We start from the raw sequence: 21,389 nt of genomic DNA, 5'->3' as shown, positions 1-21,389 counted from the left end.
GGCCCACCCTCTACTCTGGGTTCCAGCCCAGGGCCCTGTGGATTGCAGCTGTCTATAGTGCCTCCTGTAACAGCTGCATGACAGCTACAACTCCCTGGGCTACTTCCCCATGGCCTCCTCCAAACACCTTCTTTATCCTCACCGCTTCCCCCTGCCAGACTGGAGTGAGCTCCTTTGTATTCAGTGTTGCCCTGATTAGCCTGCCTGATTGGCTGCTTCCTGATTACTCTAGTGCAGCCCCTGTTCTGGTCACTCAGGGAACAGAAAACTACTCATCCAGTGACCAGTATATTTGCCTTCGACCAGACTCCTGTACCCCACTGGTTTGGGTCTGTCACATACCTTAGAATTGGTACATACCTTCAAATGCACTAAAGGCAGTCTCAAGTGACCAACTGTTACATCAGACATTATCAATTATTTTTAAAGTATGCTCAGTGTTCTAGCATGGTCTAAGCATGGACAGTACAGCATTCTGTGCCTGCTGTCTTGAAATCTCCCTTGCACAGGGTCCCTTTTCAACCTATCCCAGATGCAGTAAACAACTTGAATTAGGGAATGTACAAGCATGATAGATTCAACGGATTGATTTTAAACTGAAGTAGATTTATATTTTGGGTGCTCTTTTACTACCACTGGCTCCTATTATTCCTGGTGACCAATCTCCCTTACACCCAGCTATTATCAGCTTTGCATTCTTCCTCATTCATTTGGATATTTACTGCTTCTTCATTCAGATCAGATCCTGTACCTTCCCACCCGAATATCATTATTTGCTTTGGATGGATCCTTCCTTGTCCCCCTGCACAACCTTCCTTGTCAGACTGTCTTCATCTTTCCCAAGCGTTCAAACATTTGCCTATATCACAGCTGAGCCACATTACTAGAGCTTCCAGGGACTGTATCGAAGGTGAAGAGGCAGAGTAGCCTTTTTAAGGGGTGTTCAAACTGCAACTCAGGCTAGTGTTGTGAAAATCCATTTATCAAATATTTTATTTATGCATAAACATTTTGTTCACAATTATAGATAAATGTAAATTTAACTTCGAAAATCTTTTCAGTCTGTCTTTCCTTGGTTATTATGTGAAACTATATTTCTTACTAAGAGTCCTATGAAGGCCCTTTGACCTATGTCCAGGGGCCCTATGACGACACCACAGTGGTGACACTTCAGTGTGCCCAGGCATTTACAACTCTTTCTTTTCTTTGCCTATTGTAACACTGAGGTTACACAAATAGCATCACACAGGCATTGACATACAAGCATCATTAGTTAGCCATATAAACTGCACAATGAAAGGAACAGTGATAATCCACATTGGCTCATTCCTCTTTATTAATTCCTGCTAGCAGGAGCAGCAAGATTATTGAAAATCCTTCTGTGCTACATGAGGTCTGCATGGCAGAAAGACATCTGGGAAAAACATCAAAGGAAGTAAAATACCCTTCGGAACTTAAATAGCAGGTGAACCTTCATTTTTCACACTTTCCATCAGTTTACCTCAGACCTGCTGGATTTCACTTACCTATAGTAGTTTGACATTCTTAGTTAAGATGGAGGCAAATACTACTTCCACAGGGCTCATGACTTGGGGTATGAAGAACCTGCTCCCACTGAATACAAGAGAGTTTTGACTGTATTTAAATGGGAGTTTAACAGGATGTTTGTGATTTGTGATGCCCACAGATATTCCAGGGGAAAAACATTGCTGGGAGACAGACAGACGTAATAACAAATGCTATTTGAGAGTCAAGGACTAGCTGAGCGTTGTAGATGTCCCCAGTCCTATTCATCTCCATGGAATATTCTGGTCATGGCCACTATTATTATCTTCAGATGAATCTTTACAAAAATACACAAAAGTATTCTTCTCCTGTTTCATCTGATAGCATGGAGCGTGATGTCCGCACATCACAGACATCAGCATAAGCACAGCATGTATTAGTCACGCTGATTTAAGCAGAAGTGTTCTTCAGAACCAGTCACTGATTCTGCCCTGCAGCATGATTACACAATGCACCAAATGGACACCAACAATGGAATCCTTCTCTCTTTAAAGGGAAAGTGTGTTCCCAAGGATTATGCCATCCCATTCACGCCCAAACAAGATCTTCATGAAGGTCACTGGTGTCTCACTCCCTTCCCTGGAGACAAGGGAGGCCATAAATGCAACTTGCACACATGCATTTTTAGTTTCTTGAAGCTGCAGTTTTATTGGGTGCTTGGAGAGCATTTCTAGGTTGAGGAAGTGTTCTGTTCATCTTATCATGTACTTCACAGACAGAGTTGCACAAAGAAATTAACACACAAGGCACTAAGTGACAGTGAGGTTTTTCAAAGTTAAGGCTGATATTGCTTAACTCATCTTCTTATGCCTTCACAATACAATTATTGTAATTAAAGACAGGACAAATCTATTAGCTCATTGAATCCATCCTGTTGGAAACTTTATGTAGTGCTCCCCAAAAGAGGATGTTTACAGATATTAAACCAATATTAGCCTGGACCTTAGCCAAAAAGACCAAGGAAAAAAGGCAGCACACATTGTATTAGAAGCCAAGTATAAATAACTCCACTGCAATAAAAGGAGGCAGCTAAGGCAGCATTGAATTTAACTTTTCTTGCTTCAGACAATTTGTGTCAAACTGAATTATTTAAAAAACAAATTATTTTAAAACCAAACTAACCAAATGTTTCTCTGAAGTGCCTTTTAACTGAGAAAATACAACAGAAAGATTGATCAGGCAGTGATTCATTCACAGCATTAGTTATTTAATAGGACAGTCGAGACCTATGATGTAAATGTGTATTTAGAACATATTTAGTATGTATACCAAGTGTGTACAATGCAAAGCAGATGCTCCTGTCCATGTGAAAGAGCACAATTTCAGCATTCAGTGTTCCATCTACGTCTGTTTCCTCATTTTTGATAATATAATAAGAGTGGAATTCTCTCACAGATTGAGTGATCACATTTTGTAAGACTGTCCTACCTGGAAACTGTGGAGGATGGAGTCCTTTTGTAGCTTCTATAAGGGGTTCCGAGTCACTGAATCTGCATATGCACAGATCTGGTCGTTTGTTCCCTAGCCTATCCTCAATGCCCTCCTTCTTGTTTGTAGTTTCAGAGAGATATGGTGAATCCTCCCTTCACTCAGACTGTGTCCGCTACTATCTGCACTGTATTATTGTACTGCTTTCATGATACATCCTCTGTCTGCAATGAATTTCACTTGAAAGTGAGTACACCACATTAGAGATAAAGTTCTTGAGAAATGTTTTTTGGTGCTCTACCAGTGCCTCATGGAAATGTAAAAATCACAAAAATATTCTATTTAGAGAAAATTCTGCTTGTTTTTTGGTATTTGTTAACTTGTTCTTTACTCCTAGGCAACAAATTGTTTAAAAACAGTCTTTGCTCTTTAAGTATGTGACTGTTCCTGCTTATTATTCTCACCTGAAATAATTCTAGACCCAATGCAGAAAGGTACCTAACCACATCCTTAACTTTCAACACATAAACAGCCCCACTGAAATCAATAGGACTGCCAGTGCTTACATTTAAGCACATGCTTAAGCACTTTCCAGAACAAGGGACCCTGTTTGTAACATTATAATTAGTTGCGAAGGACAGGTTTATGACATTAACAGAGGAGTATAAATTTAGGGGAGGAAGATTTAAAAATGCCTGTTTCAATCTAAAAACATACAAAGGGATCAGAAAGCAGGGAAGAAAAGAAACCACAAAAATAAAACATCTAAGAATTGTTTCTATATAAAATGTTTTCTCAACGTTTTCCATGAGGCATAAGTGCCTCTTTAAAAATTAAAATTGTTTTATGCAAAAAACCAAAAATCTTAAAACTGGTAATCTTTTTCATTATTAAAGCACTCATACATATTTGCTCCTGTGCTAAGACACTTGTGCGCCAAGTTACAAACTTATACAAAACTGGATTTATAATGGTAATGAAAGAATATATAAAGAATCACTTTGACGTCTCCATATATTTCTTTGAAGCTTTAAAATTTGATCCTAAATTCTCAGAAAAACAAATTTTCATAGTAATTTCATATTAGAACATAAGACATCTGTCAAAGAAGCCACAATACAAAGTCTGTTTACAATTTACACTATAAAACTCTGCGTCATATTTAAACAATGTCACTGGTTTAATTCATTCACTTTCAGAAGCTGTGTTAAGTCTGCCAAAAAACATCAGCATCACGCAGTTGTGTGGAATAATTATGTATATGGAGATCATTTCTTTTTAATTCATTATCTCTCCACAATATACTGTATATTTTACATTGAGAAAAGACACAATACGAATTCTAAGAACTAGCTCTCGGGTAAGGGTAAACAATGCCAAAGAGGGCAATCTGACTGATGTACTGAGTGAATTCCTTGCCTGCTCTATGGTACAGCAATTCCAAAGAATCCATGGCCAGGATGGTTAAAGCATCTGTAAGAGCACAGCAACGTCCTTACAGGCAAGAGGTGCACGTTTCTGCTTATCTTCATTTTCTTTAAAAAAAAAATAATAAAATAAAATTCAATGTAAAAATTGCAAAAATAGAAAATATTTCTACACTACATACACAGTTAAGGCAAACCTGTAACACTGGTGTTTGATATTACTCTCAATAAAGTTGTCTCATAAGAAACTAACAACTCCCAATTTTCTGAACACCCTGTAAATGAAATAATTCTTCTAAGGTCTGACACTGCAGGCCTTCTACAGGCAAAATCACATTAAAGTTTTAGCTTGAAGAGTAATATTAAAATTGATATCCTTGGGGCCATCTTTTGTGCGTGCTGCAGCACTGAGCACATTAATAAGAACAAATGAATGGGAGTTTTGCCAGTGTAAAGACAGCAAGACTGGATGCTAATGCAGTCTAATATGTATAATCTAATGTGAAAATTGGTCAATAGGAGGAGTCTGTGGAAATTTTACTGATTTTTTTGGTTTTGTTTTTTAAATATACTTGAAAATCAAGACATTAGACCAAGAAACTGAGGTGATAAAAGAGATTGAGAGCTTTGCCTCCTCCACCCTGTCTAAAGTAAGCAAGCGTTTAAGAAATGGAGCTATACTGGTTATCCACAGATCTCTGGAAGTTTAATGACTTGAGGAATATAGGAATCTACTACTACTGCATTTCCTGAAGTGTGATATTACAGTATTGCGTAGAGGCCTCAAATGAGATTGGACCTCACTGTGCCAGGCACTGTCTATACACACAGTAAAATATAGTCCCCGCTTGGAACAGCATACAAATCTAAACAGACAAGACAAAGGATAGGAGGGGAAACTGAGGCACTGTGACTTATCCAAGTCACATGGCAGGTCAGTGGCAGAACCTCCTGAGTCCCAGTCCATAGCCTCATCCATTGGAAGACCATCCAGGGCACAAGGGTTTCTCTTTCAAAAATTCAAAATAATTGTACGATATTTGCAATATTCAGTTTAATTTTAAACCTTTTTTCCCCTATTGTTGACCATAGTTAACACATTCATAGACTTCAATAGCTTGTTCGGTCCTAAATGTGTAGTTGTTTGTAAAATAGCCATGACAGCTCTGAATTAGTAGCTTAATAAAATTCTCATAATTCTATTGTAGTTTTTCAAGTCATTTTCATTCATACAGAAACTAGTTAAATAAATGATTACATGAAAGATTGTACCTTAAATTGATTAAACAATCCTGTCCTGGGCAGTTGTACAAGAAGCCAACCATCCTGATGTCTCCTTTGATAATGCCCATAATAAACACTCCAGCTAAATGAGTTTTGTTTCTCTATTCCAGAATCTTACGTTTTTTGTGGGGAGTTGGGGTTTTTTAAGAGCTATATATTTGTGCTGTCTGAATTTATCTGCAGGGCCAAATTTTCAAATCAGACACTAAATTGTGTGGAAGTAAATCAACATAGTAACATAAGAACAGCCATACTGGGTCAGATCCAAGGTCCATCTAGCCAAGTATCCTGTCTTCTGACAGTGACCAATGCCAGGTCACCCAGAGGGAACAAACAGAATGAATGAACCAGTTTGCCAATACAAATGCAAGGGTCTGCAGGCTCATGTACTGTATCAAGTATGAACTGAAAAATCTGGTCCTTGTAGTTTTACCTTCATACAGTTTGACTGGAAGCTTAATGGGTTAAAAAACTCAAATGAATAGAGCTCAGTAGTTTAGTTATATTTACATAATAATCTATATGTATTTATGTAATCCCAGGTCTGAACTCCATCAAGGAGTTCAGAGACAGCATGCTCTAGTGGCTTTGAACAAGGGACTGGATATCTGGTGACCTGACTATATCCCTCACTCTCTGCCAGTGATGTGCTGTGTAACCTTAGACAATATGAGCAATATATGATGCAACAAGGAGGCAGAACTGTCAGAAAAGTAGTATGTTTTATAAAGCTGTTTCCAAGAAAACATGCTCAGGATTTTGCTGTTTCTAGCTATACCACATGCAGGAGCAACCCATAGACTGAGGCCAGGTCTACACTACGCGCGAAAATCGATTTTAGATACGCAATTTCAGCTACGAGAATAGCGTAGCTGAAATCGAATATCTAAAATCGATTTACTCACCCGTCTTCACCGCGCGGGATCGATGTGCGCGGCTCGCCATGTCGATTCCGGAACGTGGTTTTGGTGGAGTTCCGGAACGATATAAGCGCGCTCAGGGATTGATAATCCGTCTAGATCAGACGCGATATATCGATCCCCGAGCAATCGATTTTAACGCGCGATACGGCGCGTCGTCTAGACGTGTCTTACACTCACACTCAGCTTCTAGTTCCTCCTGAAACCCAATTCTCTTTCTCCAGTACAACTCATCAGACTACAGACCAGTCATTTAACCTTTCCAGCCTTATCTCTGCTAGCAAATAGTACCATTTCCTAAACTGCTAGTGTGGAGACAAACCTCAAGGATTTTTTACAGCAGCTATGACAATCAGGCTGACATGAGCATACACATTACTCCTCGCTTCAGAAATAAATAAAAAGATGATGACATATGATACTTAGCAGGCTTGCTTCTAATAAAGGTCAAATATCAAATAGGGGTTTATTCATACTTACATAAACATGATGTCACACTATCAGTTCTAGTTCAAATGCTAGTACACTATAAATGATTCCATTTGAAAATTGCATTAGGATACTCTTCATGCCATCAACATCCTTTTAAAAGGTCAATTGGATTTTTTTCCAAAGTTTAGATCTGAGTTGCTATTCCCATCTTATATGCAGCTGCTCATTACAAGGTCTGCTTAGGGAGTTTAATCTATCAACAAGCATGCATGTATTTTCTGCATTGGGCAGTGCACAACTACATTCTGCAGGGCAACTCATAACTCAAGGAGAATATTAAATAAAGGTGATACAAAGGTTTGATGTGTCATCATTGTCATCGGGGAAACATACAGACAGGGGGGACGCTGGCAATTGGTTATGGTTCAGCAATATATACAATACAGCCTGTAATGTCCCCAATGCGGGTTACGGTGGTGGGGGTCAAGATATAGTAGGGGGGCAGTGAGGTACATCGCTCATATAGTGGCTACACACAGTCATGCGTATGAGTAAGCGGCGGGTAATGGGGAACGGGTGACCCTCACGTGGTGGATCCAGATGGTAAGTTCAGGACTCAGGGATATGTTTGGGTAGGGGTTGTAAGGGTTCCCCTCCCCCCCGTGGGGCGTGGAGCCACATCCGCTCACTCCTGTATGGCGGTGGCCGGTGATGTGTTCAATGTAAATGTCTCTAGACCACCGGATAGTGTCCGAGACCATCAGCACTCATGAGTCGCGCATAGCGACGGCCCACCCACAGGCCCTGAGCACACTTCGTCAGGGGTCCCAGGCGCCCAGCGCCCGACGATCAGAGCGTCGGTGTAGCCTCGTAGCCCTTCGCCGCAGGGTGTCAGTCAAGGGGCGTATTCTCGAGTTTGCGGGCTCGGCTTCGCGGAACGCCGGGGTCCTGTTCTCGAATGGGATGGTCACGTCGACGAGGATGATCTTTTCCGCTCCTGTGTCCGTGACGACGATCTGGGCGCAGCGGGCTGTCGGTGCCGGGGGATGGTGCGGTTGACCGCAATTCCACCGAGGTTGGGGCAATGGCCTTCGCTAGGCGTCCTGGACGGTTGTGGCACAGCTGCCAGGCTCTGGCGTGGGGCTTGCAGCTGCACAGGACGTGGGGCAGGGTCTCCAGGGTGTACCTGCACTTCTGCAGCGCTGTGTCCCGGTCCCGTGCGGACGGCTCCGTTGAGCGGGACGCAGTTAGCCGGGCGCGGTGTATGAAGCGCCAGTCGGCGAAGCGGGTGAAGCTGCCCGCGGGAGGAAGTGGGGGGTTGCTGGGGTCCCACTTGCTGGTCACCTCAAAGGCCTTGCCCTGGTCGGGTTTTTTCCTCAGGGTGTCCACGTAGAGCGCGTGGACAGCGGCCTTCAGGGACCTCTCCAGCACGCCTCTGGCTCCGGGGCTGACGGTGATGCTGCCCTCCGTCCCGATCTGCGACACCAGAACTCCCAGCTCCTGTCGCTCCTCGCTCCAGACCCAGCGGCAGCCCAGTCGCTTCCCTAGTCGGCGCGTGGCGTTGCGGGCACGGGACTACACTGTGTCCTTCCTGTTTGCTGATACAATAAAATGACTTCATTTTGGTCTAAAAGACGTAACAATGTCCCCTTAAGTAATAAATATCCTGTAAGCAGACAATTTAGAATTTCTTACATGCCCCTGAATACTAGCATCTGACCAGGAAAACTAGAAAAATAAAACAGTAATGGAGTTAAAAAGAGCAATAGACATAAAGCAGGAGAGCAGAATATTTGAGAAGTTACCAAAGACTTCCAAGGCCTAGTGATCAATGTTTTTGAACAAAAGAGAGCAAGTCCTAATGCAGCTATGAAGATGAAATAAAATACTGTATATTTACTATTAGTGAACTTTAGTCATACTTCTCAATACACACAGGTTCATGACAAGAACAATCATGGTTAATTAGGAATTCTGTATAATTTCTCCTTTTGTGCTTAATTATATATAGCAATAAACAAATATAAAGCTGTAACATATACAAATACATTACAACAGTTTTGTGACTTAGTCTATTGTAGTTGTCAACTTCAACTGCTGACTGTATTATGTCTAATTCAAACAGGTAATTTTAGCTCTTAAGCAAGTCTTTCATGCTGTAAATCATGAGTAGAATTAACAATATAAATTAAGGTGATGTATGCTTTCCTGCTGCTCAGCTAACTGTGTTACTGAAAGGAATTGTGGTTACAAAATTGCATTTATTTTTCCATAATACTGATCATCCAAGTCACTCTCATTTGGAGGAAGGCGTATTTATTTTGATATGTTTTGAGAACAGTTTTTAATTATATAACATCGTTTAATGCAGGGTTGAAAGTTCATTATCCAACACAAAAGTAGTTTATTCTCTAAACTCCATGACTTTAAGAGGATATATGGAATAGTTAAGATAAACAACAAAAAGAAATGAAATATATATATACACACACACACATATATCCTGAGGGCTAGCTGGCTCAGGGAATTGCTAATGGAATTCAGACCATTTTACTTCTTAGGGTATGGCTACACTGGCAGTTTTGCAGCTGTGGTCGTACAGCTGTGTACGGCCAGCACTGCAGTGTGGCCACACTGACAGCTACCAGCGCTGCAGTGTGGCCACACTTGCACCCATTGCAGTGCTGTTGTGAGTGGTGCATTGTGGGCAGCTATCCCACAGAGCACCTCGTCCCATTTTGTCGCTGTGGGTTGTGGGAAGGGGACGGAAGGGTGCGGGTCATTCCACTTCCTGTTCAACCCCGTGGTGCATCGCTTCCTTTTCAGCCGTTTGGTGCCATGTGAGTCTGCCGCGTGATTTCAGAGGAAATGGAGCCCGAGCTGCTGAGGACATTGCTGATGATGTTGCCAGCACATCAGTTCTGGCAGTTGAGCTATTCCTTATGCTCCAAAGTGACAGTGACAGCGATGATGAAATAGATTCGTTGACGTGCTGCACGTAAATTGCTTGTGGCGAACGGCAATGCTCAGCACCGGGGACGCCGCCTTTGGGCTCGGGAAACAGCACTGATGTGGGACACATCGTCATGCAGCTGGGAATACGTCAGTGGCTGCAGCACTTTAGGATGAGAAGAAGCCACTTTCATTGGGACTGGTGTGCTGAGCTTGCCCCCCAACCTGCAGCGCTAAGGACACGAGACTGAAGAGCTCCCTGTCACTGAGCAAGCACGTGCTATTGCAGTCTGGAAGCTGGCAACTCCAACAGTACGATTCGGTCGCAAACCAGTTTGGGTGGGAAGATCGACCGTGGAATATGGTGAATGCAAGTTTCAGGGCCATTATCGCTCCATGCTAAGAAGAAGCGTGACTTGGGGAATGTGCAGGAAATCTTGGAGGCTTTGCAACTGGTTTCACCTAACGTGGAAGGGGCATATAGATGGACGCTATAATCCTATTCTGGCACCACACCCACTCTGGCAACGACGTACATTATCGAAGGAGAGTTTCTCATATGTTACTCGCAGGTGCTCTGTGATCACTGGGGCGTTTTCCTGACATGTTAACACAGGATGGCCTGGAAGGGCAGAGACGCATCTTTTCGGACAGTGGCATGTCAGGGAAGCTGCAAGCAGGGACTTTTTTCCGCACAGGAAAATCCATAATGGGACGTCCGAAATGCCCATGTTGATCCTTGGAGACCTGCTTACCTGTTAACTGCCTTGGCTCAGACACCGTATACAGGAGCTTGACAGGAGCAAGTGACCGGGTTCACTTACACGCTTTGAGCGGTCAGAATGACTGGTGGAGGTTGCTTTTGGCTGTAAAGGGAGATGGAGAAGTCTCTACGGGAAGCTAACGTGGGGGTGAAAGCAGCATCCCAGCGATATAACCGACTGGCTGTATCCCTCCATAATATTTGTGAGGGGAGGGTGGAAACCTTCAGTGCGAATGGACTCGAGGTCAAGCGCTGGAAGCTGAATTTGCCACCTAGAGGAGCCAGGGTTCTAGGAGAGAGGCCCAGCACAGTTCTCAGGATAGGATGCTTAAAGAGCACTTGAGCTGAAGCCAACAGTATAAGTTGGATATGCTGCCCACAGCGTTAAGTGCAGTGCCCACAGCAGTACCTGCAGGGGTTGCAAATTATTGCAGTGCCTATTTGTTCACTTGTGGTACGCGTATGTTTAACTTCGGTAATATAAAAAACTGTTGTAAAAGACAGAAATCCTTTATAAAAAATACATTACATAAACAGGAGGGGAGGTTATGGTGATGCAGTTTACACTCACGTTTGAATATGTTCTTCCTTTGTTTTGAAGGGCTCTGCACGACTGCTGCACTTTGAGGATTATATGTCTGCAATGGTGATGGGTTGAGTGCATAGATGGTCGGGTTGTGAGTATCAGGGTGTGAGGTGAACGTTTGTGTGTTGGGGGCAGTGGTGTGGTAAGGACCAGGAATGCCGGCAGAGGGTGTTTGGGAAACAGTGGGCACAAATGGTGTTGAGTTTGGCGTGGGGTGAGGCAGCCAGGTTAGTGCTCTGGCCTGTATGGCTACCATTGACTGCATGACGGTCGTGGGGGCGTTCCCATGAGAAGCCTTGGCAGCCGATCTGGTTATTGCCTGCTTCTCCTTGTTAGAGCTCTGTTTCTCCTCCCTGTTGTAAACTTTTATTTCTTGGAATACAGTTCGAGCTGGCTTTCAGCAGTCTTCTTGGATTTCCTTTGGTTTTTTTCTAAGTTCGCAGATCTTTCAGACAGTCTGTGCTGCTGGAGCAGTACTCAGGTCCTTTTAAAAACACGAGAGATAAAATGTTAAATTACGAGGCATGGCTAGTGTTTCAAGAGTATTTTGTAGCATCTTTCACACACAGTGTGACCATAGTCAGAGACTGGGACCCGGCGATTAGAATACACATGTGAGTTTCACACACGTCGACTCACAGGGGTGGGGTGGGGGTGCCTGTTTCTTCACTCTGCAATCCATGGGGTGTCTGTACTTGGGGACTAGGCAAGAAGCAGCCTACAGGGAATCAACACTGAACCCTCCATCCACATCTGCCACAGCAAGGTACTCAGAGCCATCTCACACGCGGCTCCCCTGGAAAGGGGAGATGGGGGGCTGCTTGTCTCTGCAATCCAGTGGTGTGTCTGGACTGGGAGCAAAGCAGCTACAGGGAATTCAATGGGCTATTCCACATCTAGGCATCTTGCAAGCAGCATAGCCCCGCTGCTCCGAACATTTCCATCCTTATAATAAAACTTCTTCCGGGAACGGCTCCCTGCTGGTTCCTCATACCAGCCCTCGGGGCTGCACTGGCTCCTCATCAACACTGATGAGATCCCGTCAGCTCGGCAGTGCCCATGCGGGCTCGTTGGGGTGGAGGCATGGTCACTGATTGAATTGATTGATTGATTGATTGCACTCCACGCCTCGCTGAGCAAACGGAGTGGATTTTTAAAATTCCCGGGGCATTAAAGGGTGGGATCACTGAGCCCAGCGGCAAGTGGAAGTGCTAAGCGGTGAACCTAGAGAGGCAAAAGGAATGCTGGGTAGTCATAATTACCTTGGAGTCAAAACAGCGCTGGTGAGGGTCCACACCTGAGACCAAGCGCTGCATCAGCAAGCGCTGGCTTGCTACCACCTGTAGGGAGGACCCCAGGTGTAACAGCCAGGCTGCAAAGGGTTGGCAGTGCTGGCTAAGTTTTAAGTGTGACACCTGCAAGTTGCAGCGCTGTAACCCCTCACCGCGATTGCGAACTAGCAAGTGTAGCCAAGGCCTAAAACCAAGGTGTTGGCCTATGCGAAATTAGTTTTTTGGTCCAAGGCCTGTTCCTAATTGAAAAGATCTATTTTTTTTTTTAATCATATGGTTGGAACTCTTGCAGGCAGTCTAAGCAGAGAGGCTGAGGACTGAATGGGCAGAGAATGCATTACCTCCTCTTCTTTCTGAGCTCTTTTCAGAGAAGCTCTGAGGCGCACTAACACAGAGGTTTATGTGTAATAGAGTTGATGGCTGTAGTTTAGCTACAAGTGGGTGGTAAAGCATTTCAGTAAAGTATTTGATACTGTATTACAAAATGTGTCATGAGAACATAATCCAAATTTGTTGGGATGGTAGTTCTATCATACAGATTGAAAACTGGTTGAGATAAAGAGTTAAAAAAAGACTAAGTAAGGTGCCTAGCAGTATGTGGCAAAGGTCAGTGTTGCTAGGTCCAGTCTTATTTAATCTCCTCCCTACTAGTCTAGAAGAGGAAGAAAATAACATGTTAATGAAATTTGCAATTGCTACTAAAGGTGCAATGCCGTTGAAGACAGAGAAATAATACAGAGAGACAGAAAATAAAAAAAATAAAATTAAATTCAAGTGAAAAAGCCAAGAGGGGAGTGGAGGAGGAAGAGCTTGTCATTTGCCCAGTTGTGGTAAAAATTAGCTCCTTAGGAAGGAAATGATTACCACTGCTATGTAATATTGCTGTCAAAGGAGAACATCTGGGCAGGTATGACACAAGAAAGGGTTGGGGCCAACCAGATGGGTTCTTACGCAACAACTTCAACAACCTCTGGGTCCAGTGCATACACGAGACAACCAACTGCTGTAGACTAGTGGAGATGTTTTGCAGTAGAATGATTTATGTGCAAAGATTCAGAGCTAATTATTATTATATCTTGGCTAAGAAAATGAATTAGAGAGGGTACGCATGGAACACATAAGCCTTTTCAAATATTCAAACTGAATCAACACAAAGGTGATTAAGTATTACTGAATACAGTACATAAGGGAATATCCCTGGGGTTGCTCTAATCTATGCTGGGTCACTGTGGAACTCAAAGGCCATCCAGCAGCCAGAGACTGAAGGACAACAGAATAACCCTGGACATACTCCTGCACTTCACCAGGACTTGCAAGAGAAGGGAGGATAGCAGCCAGCTACAGTAATTCTACTTCAGTTGGGGGAATCCTCCAACAGATTAGGTGGCTTCGCAGTCACTCTGAACTGCCAGATCAGAACAAATGAGAGAATCTGGAATTCTAGATTATCTTTAACTAAAAAGAAGAAGACATTACCTCAAATCCCTTAGAATACTGTTGTTGTGTCATAAAGCATGTACAGGTTTTTTCATTTAACCACGGTCTTCCCTTACGTGCGTCTCTTCCTGGTGCCTATTTTCTATTCTATTCTATATAAGTTCTTATACCACGCTCATCACTGTAGGATCCGAGTGCCTTCCACTAATGCATTACATATCTGTCATGTGTTGTTTGTTCTGTCAACTTCTCCCAAGAGGGAGATGCATATGCAGTGGACTCTGTTAGTTTGGTAGGTTGGGTTTTATTTTTTGGTTTGGGTTTTTGTTTTTAAATATAAATATACCAGTTGTTCTGTGTTTATATTAGAGAAGGCGCATGGTCAAAGAAATGCTGCTTGTATTTGGAGTGGAAAGTAGCAAGGTTTCTGATGATCCACAGTTGTTGGGGGAGTTCATTACGGCATCAGGAAATGCAGAAAAGTTTACAGTGAAAGAGATGTCACAGAGCGCCAACACTGCAAGGTTCTGAGTTCCTTCTTCTTTTTCTGGCAGCACTTAGCACACTGAAGGATGATACTCATAATGCACAGGTTGAAATACTGTCCACAAAGATTCTTATCTTCAAATGATCAAATCACTCTGGAGCAATGTAATCCTGCAACCATGCGTTAGAAAGACTATGGATTCAGTAAAAAGAACAGGAGTACTTGTGGCACCTTACAGACTAACAAATTTATTTCAGCATAAGTCTCTAAGGTGCCACAAGTACTCCTGTTCTTTTTGCAGATACAGACTAACACGGCTGCTACTCTGAAACCTATGGATTCAGTGCTGCCTACTAATATGTAGCTCTACACCATCTTTGTAAAGGAATCATTTCCTGTGCTTGTGAACCCATTCTTATACGATTTTTCAGCTCAGAGATCTTCAAGTGAAGAGGAAATAACTGCACATGAGTTTATTTTATGCTACTACGTATCTTCTGACAGGAGCAAGACCTATAATTTTAGGAAAAATTCATAAAAGGGTGATTTACCTGTTTGACATTCACAAAACGTACGCATTCCAGCCATATATTCAAGAATCCTTGCCCACACTGAGCACACTCTTGTTTTTTGGAAAGTATATTGCATGCTTCCAAGTTCTGTTTTACTGCAGTATGTAGAATGGAGTCTTCTTTGGTTAACTGACTGAAAATAAATCTTGCCGCTATTTCCTGGATAATTTAACAGATACAGAATACAACTCTTGAAATATTTTCAAAATATGTGCTATTAGGTCAAAATAAATACTATTTTGCCACTTAACATTGAATGATGACTAATCTCAACACTGGAAATATCAATTAGCAGTTAGAACAATGGTGAACTACGTGTACTGCCACTGCCATTAACTTCACTGTCCATAATGTCATTGCCATTATTTGCACTGCACCTTTGCCATTGCTATTCGGTTCATTAACTCTATGCTGCTAAGTCAATTTGCTGCCACCTGAACTTGTCTTCACATTTCTCACTTTGTCCTTCTCCCCTTTTCATCTTCTTGTTATTTTCCACACCGCAAATCCGTCTCCCATCCTGCTGTGTTCTCATATGCATGACCCTTCCACCTCCATAAGCACAGTCAGCTCAGTTTTGCACAAAAAGGAATTAAGGAATTTTTTTTAAAATTACTGTGATTATAAAAAAATGTTTATAAACTGCAAAGAAAACCTACCAAAAAAAAAAAACCCACCAGAGCCATCAAGCAATTGCTTTATCTTATTTACATTACTCCTGTCCTTTCTCTTCCTAGATTCCCATCTTCCCCCAAATCCCTTTGTCACCATGATTATTTTAAAATTTAGATTGCACATTTTTCTGGGCAAGGACTGTCTTATTGTTCCACACATGGTCATACATATCTATGGCATTGTATAAATCACCACTTAACTTCCTATATTTTTCATTGTCTACATTTATCACTGAATATTCAACTTAAATGAAATGGGTATGTTATACACTTAAAATACTTCCCAAATTCTGTTCAGGTATTGCATTTTTAGACCAATGCAGCAATCCTGACATAGGCAGAACTCTCACTGACTTTCAGTGGGGATTCTGGTGGAGCAAAGTGTACTAGAGCAAGCTGTAAATCATTACTTTGTTCATATAATGCTCTGTCTAAAAGCACTTTCCAGATACTCATATAGAAGCATATCCAAGAAGAGATCTGACTAAAACTACAGCATATTTGTCCTGTGAAGATATTGATGTGGACTTGAAAGTCTAACTGGCCAGTCCTCTGTCATAAGATCATTCTCTTTACAGCTGTGCCTTTAACACAAAGTACACCTGTTTCTTTTCCAAGAAATCGACTTACATTAAAATCCAGTTGTATACAAATTTTATAGAACTGTTAATTTCCCAACTATTCATACATTATTAATGTTCTTAGTGCCACTGAATGGACGGCATACGTGACTCTTCAGCACCATCTCATAAAAGCTTGAGTTTTAGGGACACAAGCACTTCAACCTATCATTATGCGAAGGAAGTACAATTCAATGTATTAGAATCCTGATAATCGACAAGCAAAATGAGCATTATCAAGAGAGAATGTATTCTGAGACTACATGGCCTCTCTCCCTCTGTTTCAGATCTAGTATTAGAGAAAGCTGGATTTTGGAAAATTATGGTTATTTAATGAATGGAATTGATGAACTAAAACTATCTTGAGACTTCCCTAGACCACAGGTCCCCTAGTGAGGCACAGAGGCACCTTCGGGGAGTGCACAGTGGGGGCCGGGCTAGCACCCACAGGTGGTGGGAGGAAGTGCCATCCAGCCACTCCCTGCTCTGCTCCAGTTTCATCCTCAGCCAAGTCCCTGGCTCCTGGTCCATCCCCAGTCTCGGAGTGGGTCCACTCCTGCCCCCAACCTTGGGTCTGTCCCCCCAGTCCCACTCCCAGCCCCAAACCCATCCCCAGTTGCGGCCCCGGACTCAGCCCCGTTGCCCCCGCGAGCCACGGCTCTGCTCCCGGCCCTGGCTGGCACCAACAGGAGTAAGGAGGGGCACAACCCTCAAAAGTTTGGGGACAACTGCAGTATAACAAAGGCTGGTGAGAGTGAGAGTGTAATTTAAATGTGGCTGGCAAGCTGCAGTTACAAACACTCAGGGTGTAGCTTGAATGCTGGAAGGTTGTTTGTGAGCAGCCCACGTGGGAATTCCTTCATCAAAGCATCGTAAGGCAGCCAAGGTTGCAGGGCAAGGGTGGCATAGCTGCTCAATAGTCTAGATTGTTCAAGGCCTTAAAACTTTCACTGAAGTTAATCATTGCATTAATTACTTTGATTTATAGGCCTTTGTTAATGTTCTGTTAGTCTTTGAAATTCTTGATGACAAGGATTATTTTACTACTAAATTGAAATGGTAAGCAGATAAATTTGAAGTGTAACTCTTCTGCCAGGTGGAGTTGGCAGTCCCAAGGTCTAGGTTCAATATCTTGCTGTTCCTTTTAATAATACAAAACAGAACTGGCTCTAGACCCCCACCCTGTAATCTGTGAAAATTTACCAGATGCCTCTAAGAGGCAATACTTTCCCTCTCGCAAACGCTGAGTCTGGGTATAACAAAAGAAAACTTTTAATAAAAAGGGAAAAGGAACCTGGCATTAATTTGAGAAAACACAACAAGCACAATTCAAAAGCACGTCACCATGAAGAAACACCCACCCCAAAGTATATTGGGTAATGTCCTTTGCCTCAGTTTCTCACTTTGTGGTGTAAAAATCCAACAAATGTTCCTTTATGCTGCCATTGCGCTCTCCCTCCACTGCACCCCACCCACAGTTGCTGTCCTTGGTCAGCAAAGGCCCCGAGTTCAGAAGTGCATTCATGTGAGTTCACCTCCCTCCCTGGGGGCCAGTGTCAAGAAATGCCTGAGCTGCTGCTGCTGCCTCTGCAACCGACTCACAGTTGCCGCCATTCACTCTGTCACCGCTGCTGCTACTGTTTACTCTGATGCCACATTCTGTGGAAGTTAACCCAGCTCTCAGTGATTTCAGCAGGCAGTGGTGAACCTCACTGCAGGATGGGTTGTCTCACCGCAACACTGTCCCTCACCAGCTCTAAGGTTCCTCAGTTAGACCTGATTATCAGTGATTTCAGCTCTCCTAATCGCTTAACAAAACAAAAACTCTCAATTGAATCTAATCAATTCTACCTTTTGTTGGGATTCTCTCTGAGACCTTTTACACTTGGCTTATCCAGAACACATTGTCCAGTTCTGGGAGAACACTTCATCCAGTTCTCTGGGATCCAAAATTCTCAGTTCAATTCCCGATTTCGTCACTCAGGTTCCTTTATTTGGCATACAACAAAGCTACTCTGAGTTGATCAGACCCAAGCGTAAGGGGTGAGTATAGGCCATACCACACATCCAAAGTTACACAGAAAACCTCTTCCTTTATATACATTTATACATGATATTGCATTTGCTATACATTACATCACATTGTTTTGGATTGGCTTGCTTACTTTGCAGGAATCAATCCCTGTATAGCATGTTCCGTCCATGTGGAACTTGCTCTTTATATTCCACGTTTATCTTGTCCATTATGCCTATCAGGTTGTTACTGCTTACCTTAGTAGCGAGCACAGACATTTTGACTCCAGCATACTGCTTGTTTAGCCCCTATTTACAACTTAACCTTCCATTCACCTTCACTATCAAGCCTATTAAGAAATGAGGCAAGTTACTTATGACAAGCCAGGCCTACACCTTTAAACACTGAAGAGGGGAACAGTCAAATGATGTCTATGGCTATTTACACAGAGCCCGCACCACCAGGTACAAACACCTGTCCCTACTTCCTTGACTTTCATTGGGATTTGGCATCCCTATCCCCTTCTTAGCAAGTGAGGTTTAGTTGAGAGTGACCCCTCACCCGCCCTGCAATCGGGGCAGGCTAAGTACAGTTCTACTGCCTTTTACTCATACAATCAAGATAACAACATTCCATTACCCCTACACTCAAGACTAAAAGCGATTTGTAACCCAACACCAGCCACAAGTGACCATTTTGGCAGAGCAGTTCCCTCTGTTGCACACCTAGGCAGAGTAGTTGTGTTTATGCAAATACAGTCTGCTCCTGAAGTCTTTTCCCCCAGCTCATCATTATGTGTCAGAGGAGAGCTCATTCAGACCCTGACTATAGTAGCAATTCTATAAAAGCTACAAAAAACAGCTGTCTGCTGCATCTCAGAAGCCCAGCTTATTCTTGATATATCCTCCATTAGACTTTTTTTTAAGTTAACATTTTCACATAGGTAAACTTAGTAAGTCTCCAAAAGATAAACAATTACTCTTTTTGGCTAATGCATTGCAATGCTTTCTTTATATAACAATTAATATTTGTATTACTAAATATATTCCTAAATTTCCTTATTAAGACCAAGGGAGATCTCCTGTACAAAAAAAGCATATGCAAATATATCATATTGAGCAAAGGCCATTGTGACAATGATATTATAGTCTTCCTGTTGGCATATGCTGCAGGGAGTGGGGAGGGGAGTATAAAAGAAAGGAGAAACTGGGTCAAAGGGGAACTTGGAAGGTTGTATCCTCTCCCCTCCTGGCTGGTTAAAGCAGAAAAAGCCTATGGGAAATACTGCACATTGTTTCTCAGTTGATATTGTTTTGTGGACGATAAAACATGCCCTGAGGAAAGGATCTTAAAAGACTAATGACTGAAACTTTATTTCTCTTCCCTGTGTGGTGAAACCATTACCATCTCTGGAAGCCTGACTTGCTCTTCTGTTGTTCTATTCCTTGGGAGCTATGATCAGTGGCACACAGGGACCAGATAGCCTTCTTATAACAAAGTATTGTTTATTTATAACCAAAGCATTTCAGAGAAAAAGATCTTAAAACAATAAACAGTCTAGACACATGGCATCTCCCTAGGCTTACCATCCCCTGGAAGCTTGGGGAGGCCCCAAGCCTTCAGACATGTCCACAAGGACCTGTCTGTGTCAGTCTGTTCCCACCAGGAGTCACTCACTGACAACTCCCTCCCTTTTTCCAAGTTTTTTAAATGCGTAATGTTCCTTTGATCTCTAGGCTCCCAGCATTGGCAAAACAGTCATGTTACTTTGACAGAAAGTAGCATCTTCAGTCTTAATAACTCAGTCATTGTCTTGTAATAGCCCACAAGTGTTTGTTGAGGCTGCTTCTCTGGGGCATCCTGCTCATTTTTCCAACAGCCTCTATTAAACTAAACCAACACATTCATATGGGAAAACTCAATAACCCAATATAGCTACCTAGTGACTCACTCACTAAGTACAGTTATTGTATGTACATAATACAATTATTACTAGGGATGTCAAACGATTAAAAAAATGAATCGTGATTAATCGCGTAATTAATTGCACTGCTAAACATTAATAGAATAAGATTTATTTAAATATATGGAGGTGTTTTCTATATTTTCAAATAAGACAGTTACTCACCTTTGTAACTGTTGTTCTTCGAGATGTGTTGCTTATATCCATTCCAGTTAGGTGTGTGCGCGCCGCGTGCACGTTCGTCGGAAGATTTTTACCCTAGCAACACTCGGTGGGTCGGCTGGGCACCCCCCGGAGTGGCACCACTATGGCGCCGGATATATACCCCTGCTGACCCAGCCACCCTTCAGTTCCTTCTTGCCAGCTACTCCGACAGAGGGGAAGGAGGGTGGGTTTGGAATGGATATGAGCAACACATCTCGAAGAACAACAGTTACAAAGGTGAGTAACCGTCTTTTCTTCTTCAAGTGCTTGCTCATATCCATTCATTCCAGTCAGGTGATTCCCAAGCCTTATGTAGGCGGTGGGGTCGGAGTGAAATGTGGCAGAATGTAAAACTGCTGAGCCAGAGGCTGCAGCATCTCTTGACTGTTGAACCAGAGCATAATGCGAAGCAAGGGTACGGAACCCGAGGACCATGGAGCTGTGCGATAGATCTCGTGGGTATGGTACATCGAGCCAGCAAGGTGGCAGATGAAGCCTGAGCCCTGGTAGAATGCATGGTGATATGGCTTGGGGAAATGTGAGCCAAATCATAACAAGAGCGGGTGCACGTCATCACCCAAGATGAGATCCTCTGAGAGGAAACAGCATAAAGGCCTTTCCTTCGGTCTGCTACTGCGACCGAGAGCTGGGGCAGTGTTACGAAATCGTTTTGTCCGCTCAACATAAATGCGAGCGCTCTACAGACGTCCAGGGAGTGCAATGTATTGTCCCCATTCCGTTGAGTGTGGTTAACATGAAAGGCGAAAC

The 21,389-nt window shown here is 42.9% G+C and overlaps 1 protein-coding gene across 3 annotated transcripts in view; it reads right to left on the bottom strand.

Moving 5' to 3' along the window:
• Window positions 1–975: 975 nt before the first annotated feature.
• LRRC69 (leucine rich repeat containing 69) overlaps window positions 976–21,389 on the bottom strand; it is a 55,652-nt gene continuing 35,238 nt past the window's right edge. The window contains exons 7-8 of one of the 3 annotated variants that reach the window (XM_032805266.2): window positions 15,126–15,305; window positions 2,180–4,529 (exon numbers count right to left, since the gene is read on the bottom strand). In XM_032805266.2, the coding sequence (XP_032661157.1) occupies window positions 4,419–4,529; window positions 15,126–15,305 (291 nt within the window). In that variant the 3' untranslated portion in view covers window positions 2,180–4,418. Of the gene's footprint in view, window positions 4,530–13,230; window positions 14,745–15,125; window positions 15,306–21,389 lie in introns of those variants that run through there. The other 2 variants (XM_032805267.2, XM_032805268.2) reach the window with 2 other exon arrangements.

Source organism: Chelonoidis abingdonii, chromosome 2 (genome assembly GCF_003597395.2).
Source record: "Chelonoidis abingdonii isolate Lonesome George chromosome 2, CheloAbing_2.0, whole genome shotgun sequence".
NCBI lineage: Eukaryota > Metazoa > Chordata > Testudines > Testudinidae > Chelonoidis > Chelonoidis abingdonii.
This window is presented reverse-complemented; position numbering and strand designations above follow the sequence as displayed.